This window comes from Seriola lalandi, unplaced genomic scaffold (genome assembly GCF_002814215.2).
Source record: "Seriola lalandi dorsalis isolate HSWRI2012SDOR001 ecotype SW California unplaced genomic scaffold, Sedor1 jcf7180002054676, whole genome shotgun sequence".
In the NCBI taxonomy this organism is placed as follows: Eukaryota; Metazoa; Chordata; class Actinopteri; order Carangiformes; family Carangidae; genus Seriola; species Seriola lalandi.
The window spans coordinates 635,906-644,345 of NW_019525229.1; the positions used below are offsets into that span (position 1 = coordinate 635,906).

The following is an 8,440-nucleotide window of genomic DNA, read 5'->3' on the forward strand; positions in this document are numbered from 1 at the left end:
AGTTAAAACCGTGTCAATCCAACACCTGACTCGCCCGAGATTCGCGGGACGGAGCAAATTCCCGCCCTCTGGTCGCTTGGGCTTCTTTGATTAGCCAGATCTTCTTCCAATCAGCGGCGTCAGAGCAGGTGTCACTATGGTGACGGCAAAAACCGCCCAAACTGTCACATGACTCTCAGCTGACTAACCACGTGTGGTAGAAGCCAGAAATTGTAAATAGTCATCGTTATACAACAGTTAAAGTTAGTTAAGGTTACATTTATTTTTAACTCATTACATTTTACTTTCATTAACATGTGTTTCTTTATGTAGCCTACGTCTTAAAAAGAATTCAACTCGGACCCACAAGGTGAGTGCTAGTTTTCATATAAAGTAACATGTACATTTTCTTAAACAGCATCACTATAACAATGTTTATAGTGCAATGTGACGTTACAAAGTTTTATCAGTGCAATATTATAGAACGCCATTTGCGAAAATAACGTCACTTTCTGAAACTGCATCATTGTGAAGTTCACCGTAACAATGTTTGGGCTTCATTGTAATGTAAAGTTCTATGTCTTTCCACAACACTGTGACGTTCCAGCGTTCAAGTACTGCAGTGTTTGTGCGACGTTCTAATGTTCTAAAACTTCAATATTTGCATTTGCATATATTATTTATTACGTTGTGGCGTTCTGTCCTAAAGCTGCATTGTTGTAACAATGTTTGTGCTTCATTGTGACGACCAAAGTTCTATAAATGAAACATGTTACGTTCCATATTCCATAACATTGTACTTCCTGCCCCATCTTGTTAACACTGCATCTTTGTAACACATTTGAACATTAACACTGCACATTGACGCACCAAAGTACTCAATTGCTACCAATATCTACCTTCCTCTGTAATGATCCCGAGGAGAAGGGTAATGGAAAACCTACAGAAATCTGTGCAACCTGTCAACATGTCCACCCAGTCCCAAACCATATTCATGGAAATCGGTCATTGATTTCTCAAAAAACAATTTTCCTGCAGGAGTCAATAACGTTTCCTGATTCTGATTCACTCAACTCTCTCCCCCCTTTTTAACAGTTTTGGATAGACTTAAGACAGAGAATAGGTGCCTTTCAGACGGGATGTCCTCCTCATCTCCCCCCAACCCTTCCGTACTACTAAATACGGGGGTTCAAATGCCCCTTCTGGGTTTGGGAACCTACAAGTTGTGTGGTCCTGAGGATGTCTACCGGGCTGTGGATGCTGCCTTGGCTGCTGGTTACCGTGCCTTTGACAGTGCAGCCGTTTACAAGAATGAAGCTGAGTTGGGTCGAGCCCTGAGAGAGCTCCTGCCCAAATATGGCTTGAGTAGAGAGGATGTATTCATAACCAGGTGATGTATATGGGCTTATATGCTTTCTGAAAGAGCACTGATTATTCTTAAATATTTGATCTTTGGAGCATTACAGTACATAAGGCAGAGTATTTTGTTCCAGCACCTCTTTGAAAATGCATGTTATTTTGAATGAAGCTGGAAGATGAACATAACAATGGACTGTTTGTTCTGTAATGTACCTAAAAAATTTTTCTTTATCGACTGTTAGAGCTGAGTAAAATGAACAATGCATGCCTGTAGGGGCTGGGGTGTCATACCCACATCACATGATTTTTTTCTCAGAAACCACATGGAGGTGCTGAAGCTCATGTTTGACTCTTAGTGGCACAGTATACATGCAAATTCTTCCCCCCAACAGCTTTACTTTCTCTGCCCAATGCAGCAAGCTGGGCCCAAAGGATCAGGGCGAGAAAGCCTTGGAAGGAGCCCTCACCAGCCTGTCGCAGCTGGACTTGGATTACATTGACCTCTATCTGATCCACTGGCCTGGCACGCAGGGTCTGGTAGTGGCTGATCAACGCAACCCAGGTAAAGAATTCAGATAAATCAAGTTTTCCTTAATGCACCAAAAAATTGGTGTGCATATGCATGGAATGTAAGTACATTTATTTTACAAACGAACTCTTTGCTTTGGCCAGATGTTGAGTGTTCTATAAATAAATGCTCCACAAGTTAAGAGATAAGATTCAAGCTGCCTTCTCACATTCCTCCTCTACAATGTGTTTGTATAACAGTGATGATGACATTGTGATTAATATTTGATTCCCAGGCAACCGAGCTCAGAGTTGGGCCACACTGGAGGAGCTGCATGCCCAGGGGAAGCTGAGGGCCATAGGAGTGTCCAACTACACACCAGCACACATGAGAGAACTGGTACAGAGCTGCAAAATCCCTCCTGCAGTGCTACAGGTATAATGCAGGAGAGTGAGAGAGGGATAGATACATAGGGAGTTGAACATATATTATATAAAACTGTACACAAATGCAAAAAAAAAGAGTTTTGTGCACTTGGTCTTTGAAAAAGCTAATGCAGACAGTGTGTGTGCTTTTTTCTTCAGGTAGAATTTCACCCACGGCTATGCCAGACAGAGCTGAGGAGTGTGTGTGAGCAGTACAGAGTGTGTTTCCAAGCCTACTCCTCTTTAGGGAAAGGAGAACTGGTTACTGATCCAGTGGTTATGGAGTTGGCAAAGAACTGTGAACGCACACCTGCACAGGTAAACACATATACAAAGCATTTGGATTTATGCCTTATTTTGGCCAGCCTCACTTATTCAGTGTTCAAAATAAATAAATAAAAATGTGCACAACACTCGGAAAACATTTAAGTTTTCTGTTCACCTCCAGGTCCTGCTGCGCTGGGCTGTGCAGCAGGGTGTCCCAGTGCTCCCCAAGTCCTCAAATCCAGACAGAATAAAGGACAACGCCAGACTTTTTGACTTCACACTGAGTGACACAGACATGGACAGACTGTCAGCCTTAGACTGTGGGCACAAGTACTGCTGGGATCCCTCAGAAGTGGCTTGATGGATCACTAGTTGTCTTCCATGGTGGAATTTTTTTTAAATGCTGCAGCTTTGACACATGCAGCTTAGTTAATTCAATCTCACACAACAAATACACTGGGTTAATGTGTTGAGGATTCAGGTAGATGTATGTAATGAGTTATCTGAGACTTCAGTTAACATCTAGAACACTGGCCAATTGGTTGCCTTGTTGATTGTGCCCCATATGCCATGAAACACTTAGAGCCATGAAGGCAGTAGCTAGGTTTAGGTTTGCTGTCTAACGCCCAAACAGTATTTTTCTGTTTACAAATCTGTCAGTGTGCCATCTTTACAAGACCTGTTCCATATTTTTCAGTCTGTTGCTTCATGCTGTTTCATAATACAAATTATTGTTATGGCTTTTCCATTTGAACTGATAATAAATTACCACAATTTGCAATGAACAAACTATGACTTAAAACTTTTCAAGGATTCCTCTGTACTGGAGCATTTTGAAGAATTACACAAGAGATTCACTTTAAAACCACTCTTAAAATTATTTATTCAGCACAGCGTATACCAGAAGTTTGACAGCTGTAGAGAAAATACATTTACAAAAGTCATTAAAAAATGAAAAGGAACTTAACAAAAAAAAAAAAAGGAAATATTAAAATTAAATTTTCTCCACACACATCTCCAGATTCAAGTAATACTAAGGATGGTTGCAAAACTCCAGGTGCCCAGGCAGGTTTTTCCTCTGGGGTGTGTTCACTGTCACAAATGTTTAAAAGTCAAAAAACCATTACTGGTCATATGACTTCTACTGAAACAGCATTTCAAGCCAAAATCTGTCTTAGCAGTGTTAACGTTCTTTCTTGCAGTTGTGACAGCGTACGCACCTCGGCATTATTGTGCTTCTTCTTGAGCGTAATCTGTGACAGCGAGCTGTAAAGTTTAAGGCGGTAATTGGGTAAACACACAAGGCTGGCTATGCGGTGTCACATCACAGGTTACAGCATGTTCAAGGCAGTTCATAACAATATTATACTCTTTTAAATTCTAGCTGAACGATATTTTCAAGAGAGAGTAAAGCATTCATATCTGATCCCAAGCTCACAACACCATGCACATATTCCCTGCCAGCTGACTCAACTTTACTTGTGCCATAGGATAGGTAGATCTACTAGGAGTGACCTGTTAAAATGTAAAGCACTATTTGTTGTGGCAGCACAATTACTTAAACACTCATTCCTGATTTCCCTGTTGATGTCTGATATCATAAAACACTGGAGTCACTCTTTAAATTTTACAGCATAGTCTAACTGTATTAATTATGTCAGGAGGTTTATACCAGATACTAGTTCATTTTTAAAGGGTTGCCAAAACATTTCAGTCAATGCAATCATGTTACAAAACACATGGTAGACTTAGAAAAGGGTGGTGTCATTCAGATTGTCTGGAATTCTGATTCAAAATTGTCCTAAGCAAGGTTTAGCAAAAGCTATAAAAAAGATGCAATAAAGTTTTGTTTACAGACAATACAAACGCAGCCCTCGACCTGCACACCCGAGCACTTCACAACTCAACCGAGAGGAAGAGTATAAGACACAAGTAGAACAAACCTTTTACAATTTTCCAATAATCACATATTGATAAACAAATCACAACTAGCCTAATCATATTCACCAAGCTGAGGAGAAGTGCCGATCTTAGTTTATAACAATTTAATATGAATAATAATAACTTCCATAAAAGTCATATTGTGTAAAGTATGTGCCAAGCAATCTTCAAAAGCCTGAATATAACATAAATAGCAAATCTAGAATTAGATCAGCACTCCTACACCTCCGGCCTGATAGATTGAGATCCCATTTTATTCACACCTCAATGCAGATTAAGGACACATTTAAACAAACGTGTATATAAACTTGACAGGACTGAGAACTGATTTTCCCAAGCGACCTCTGTGAGTAGTTTGGAAAAATCAAGTTGAAATCCTTTTTAGTAATTTCCACCTGTGTGGACTCTCTAAATCCATCCTCTGCATGTACCAGGTGCTGAGAAAATGGGGCCAAAGGCTAGTGTGTTGGCTCCTTGTACAGCAGTTAGTCCATCCCCATCCCCACATCTTTAAATATCCACATAACATTTACCACAACAGCCATGGATTGTACACTGCCTATTGCTAGGTTGTCCACTTATTAAATAGCATGGTAACCTTGTAAAATAGGAACTCGTAAAATTTAATTCTGGCTAAACCATGTTGCTTATAACCCCATTCAATGCCATTTGATAAAATATTAACAAAATATTTACACATAAAAATTACAAAGTCTGTTTTACTTTTTGCTCATCCAAGGCTTTAAAAACATAGATTCATATTGGTTTGTGCTTTTTTTTTTAATATGTATGTTTATGTCATTTTCTTCAGATATAATCTAACCCTGAAGTTGTACAAAAGATATTATTTCTGCATCGTCAGAGATTGTCCTTGTACAAGATTGTTCTTTTGATAAATTTGAGATATAAAGCAGTTAATGATAGTCGAGTACAGTGGTTTCAATGGTACTGGCCTGCAGGTAGCAGAACAGGAAGCTGGATAAATGCCCCAAATTGAATACTTTAAAAAATCCTTCCTTTTTTTTTATACTCTCTCTCCTCTGTTGCCTGAAGATTATTTTGGCACACAATACTCCGTGAGTTTGTGCAATTTAAGCTCAAACATTTGGAGCAAAGCAAACATTAGCAACACACTGACTTCTGTGATTTCCTCAAGAAAATGAGGAAGGAAGGAAGTTGTAACAGCATTCAAGGTGGCCGAAATAGACAGGTGTTTCGTTTCCAGTACATTTATCTCTCCATCTACAGTATATTGCATAGTGTTGATGTGAGAGACAACTGAAATGATAAGCATCTGTTAACTGAGTGGTCACATTTTAAATCCCCTTATTATATTCTTTCATTGTGTTTTAAAGAGATCATCTCTCGCTTCTTGGTCCATCCTTGTATCCTATTTTATGGGACAGGGATGGCCAAAACTCTCACCATTTCACAGTGCCCTACAGTGTTTCCATAACAACCAAAAAAAATACAAAATATTTATATAAACGTAGTTACCAATGATGTGTAAAAATGACAAGGCTAGAGGCTTGGACCTCAGTGTTAGCCATGCCTTTATGTTTGGTTCTTTCTCTGTTTGATCAAACCAACCTTCCCGCTCAGAGCAGGTCTCATTGTTCTCATCACAGTTGTTCTCTCGGCTTCCCCATTTCTTTCTTCTCGCTCCCATCGATCCCTCCGTCACCCTTATTTCCGCTCTCGGTGCCTACTCAGTGCGGTGAGTGTGGTTTTCATGGTGGTTGTTTTCTCCTTCTGTCTCCTGGTGACTAAAGAGGTAGCTCCACCAGCTTTTAGAGTGGTGCATCTGTTTGGCTGTCCCAGCGCTCTTCACCTTCCTCATCTCCTGCACGAAATAAAGACAGTGTTATGTTTAAAAAAAAAAAAAAAAAGCAATCAGTTCAACTGCGCAAAGGCAAGTTTGGTTCCTGTTTTCCCAATTGGAATTAGGTCATCCCAGCACAGAGAACCTCCTGGCATAACCCGATCCTTTTCCTTTACTACCAACATCCAAGCATGCCAAATAACCTGAAACTAGACAATCTGTGATCTCTCTTTTTTTTTTAATGCTTTTAAACCCTTCCTCCATCCCCTGACCCCTCCTTCTCACCCCTTTGTCTAGCAGGCTGTCAAATTCATCGCTCATCCTTCTGAGCTTCTGGCCGTATTTCTTCGCCGCCCACAGTGCAGGGGGAGCTGACTTGGACCGTCCCCTGAATGGAGCTCCTTCGGTGGGCGTGCCGGCTTCCTCCTCCCCCCTGGCCTGGAACTCCTCATCTCTGGAGACAGTGGAAGTGTGGGACTCTGAGTTCAGCCTCGTTCGACCGGTCGCTACGTTGGGAGAGAGAGAAAGGTAACGGGTTGGGATTAGATCAACATAAAGCACCAGGAATGGGAGCAATAGGGAAATAAAGCAGGAACAGAGGAATTCCTAGTAATAACCTATCACCACCCATCATTAGAATGGTGCATTCAAAAACATCAAACTCTGCGGATAAAATACAAATAACATCTGTCTTTACTGCATTGAATAGAGCTTACATTTCAACTAACAACAGGATATCATTTTAAAGTGCCAAAGTACACTCCAGTAAAACATATGTGAGAACAGTCAGATTTCAAATTTCTGCAAAGTGAGTCCTAAGAGACAAAGCCAAGAAGAGGCATGACCAAAATGTGGGAAAAAAAGCAGAAAAATTGGAGGAAGTGATGAATGCCTGCTGCTTTGGTTTGATGCAATGATTCATTTTGTGCAACACTAGGATCCACACAGCAGCAGCTATTACAGAAAAAGAAACTGGGGCAGAAAATAAAGATGGGACCAGTTTTGATTAATCTAAATGCTAAGAAAAGTACACCAAGTAATGAAGCAATTAGTACTTGGAGTCCTTCTCAACTCAGTGTTCCTACCTGCCCCTCGGAGTTCAGGCAAGGTGAGGGTGTGGCGTTGAGAAAGCTCCTGCTCTTGCCCAGTTAGTGATTGGCTCATTTCTCCTTCGTCTACCTCCTCCGATGGCTCTGACTCACTGTCTGAAATGGTGAAGTTTGCAGCCATTGTGACATCTGGAGAGGGAAGATTTTAAACAGGGATTCACTAAAACCTCCAGACAAAGGTCCATACATTGATGCACATACTGTACACAAGTCAATGTTAATGAGTTTCAATGTTATTAACACCACAGTTGGTTAGTAGTAGTGTTGACCAGTCTGGGAGAACTAGAAAAACAGACATGAAGCATGTTGTTTATAAAAATGATGACCAAAACAACATCAGTTCCAATACATCTCTATAAAAAGGAACTTACCATGAAGTAAGATGCAAAAAACGGGCTATATGACAACTGTGCTACTGATTTACTGTCAAACCGCACATAAGCTAATTATTCAAGAATCATAAAATGGCATCATCCGTTGTATCGCTGGTGCTGCCCCTATCTAACACACCCAGCAGGCTATCTATTTCATTATGCTGTCCCTGATATTACCCAGTCCAAAGGTATTCACAGTGTAGCAACCTGCGAGTTAAACCGATTTGTTTTGACAACACAGACTCGTATTTGATATCACTATCGACTTGTTGTTGCACTGCTACTAAAGCAGCCAGCACACCTTCTTCTCCGGTCAACACAACTGACTCGCTTGTTGTGTTGTTGTTGACTGAAGAGGACAAAAGAAACTTCCTACAGGGCGGCAGCTGCTGCGGGGCTGTCTTGGCTAACACCGAATGTGAAAATAAAGATTATGGACATGTTTCCTTACCCGAAATCTTTACCGTGTGAGCCCGAAAAGTGCGAGTGTGTCTTTAGTTAGCCTCATGCGGCCGCAGCTGTTGTTATTATTGTCGGTGTCTTGTCTTTTTACTGTACATACAGTTTAGCTCCGCGCTCACCCAATCGCCGCGCGTCACTGTATCGCCGCTGCGCGCTGACGTCACTGTTGCGAGCTAGGACTGGGCTGGGGCTTT

At 41.0% G+C, this 8,440-nt stretch overlaps 2 protein-coding genes across 3 annotated transcripts; one reads left to right on the forward strand and one right to left on the reverse strand.

The window, feature by feature from the left end:
• Positions 1 to 169: 169 nt before the first annotated feature.
• LOC111666424 (uncharacterized) lies at positions 170 to 3,327 on the forward strand. Its single transcript, XM_023421758.2, has 6 exons — positions 170 to 349; positions 1,075 to 1,369; positions 1,755 to 1,900; positions 2,142 to 2,281; positions 2,431 to 2,589; positions 2,720 to 3,327. The coding sequence occupies exons 2-6, from the start codon at positions 1,119 to 1,121 to the stop codon at positions 2,897 to 2,899; spliced, it is 876 nt and encodes a 291-aa protein (XP_023277526.1). The 5' UTR covers positions 170 to 349; positions 1,075 to 1,118; the 3' UTR covers positions 2,900 to 3,327.
• Positions 3,328 to 3,396: 69 nt separating this feature from the next.
• badb (BCL2 associated agonist of cell death b) lies at positions 3,397 to 8,394 on the reverse strand. Of its 2 annotated transcripts, none has more exons than XM_023421759.2 (4): positions 8,236 to 8,394; positions 7,387 to 7,539; positions 6,587 to 6,807; positions 3,397 to 6,322 (listed from the first exon to the last, which is right to left on the reverse strand). In XM_023421759.2, the coding sequence occupies exons 2-4, from the start codon at positions 7,529 to 7,531 to the stop codon at positions 6,185 to 6,187; spliced, it is 504 nt and encodes a 167-aa protein (XP_023277527.1). In that variant the 5' UTR covers positions 7,532 to 7,539; positions 8,236 to 8,394; the 3' UTR covers positions 3,397 to 6,184. The 2 variants fall into 2 exon arrangements, with proteins under 2 accessions (XP_023277527.1, XP_087034233.1); XM_087178107.1 differs by lacking the exon at positions 8,236 to 8,394 and adding an exon at positions 7,782 to 8,046.
• Between the last annotated feature and the right edge of the window lie 46 nt (positions 8,395 to 8,440).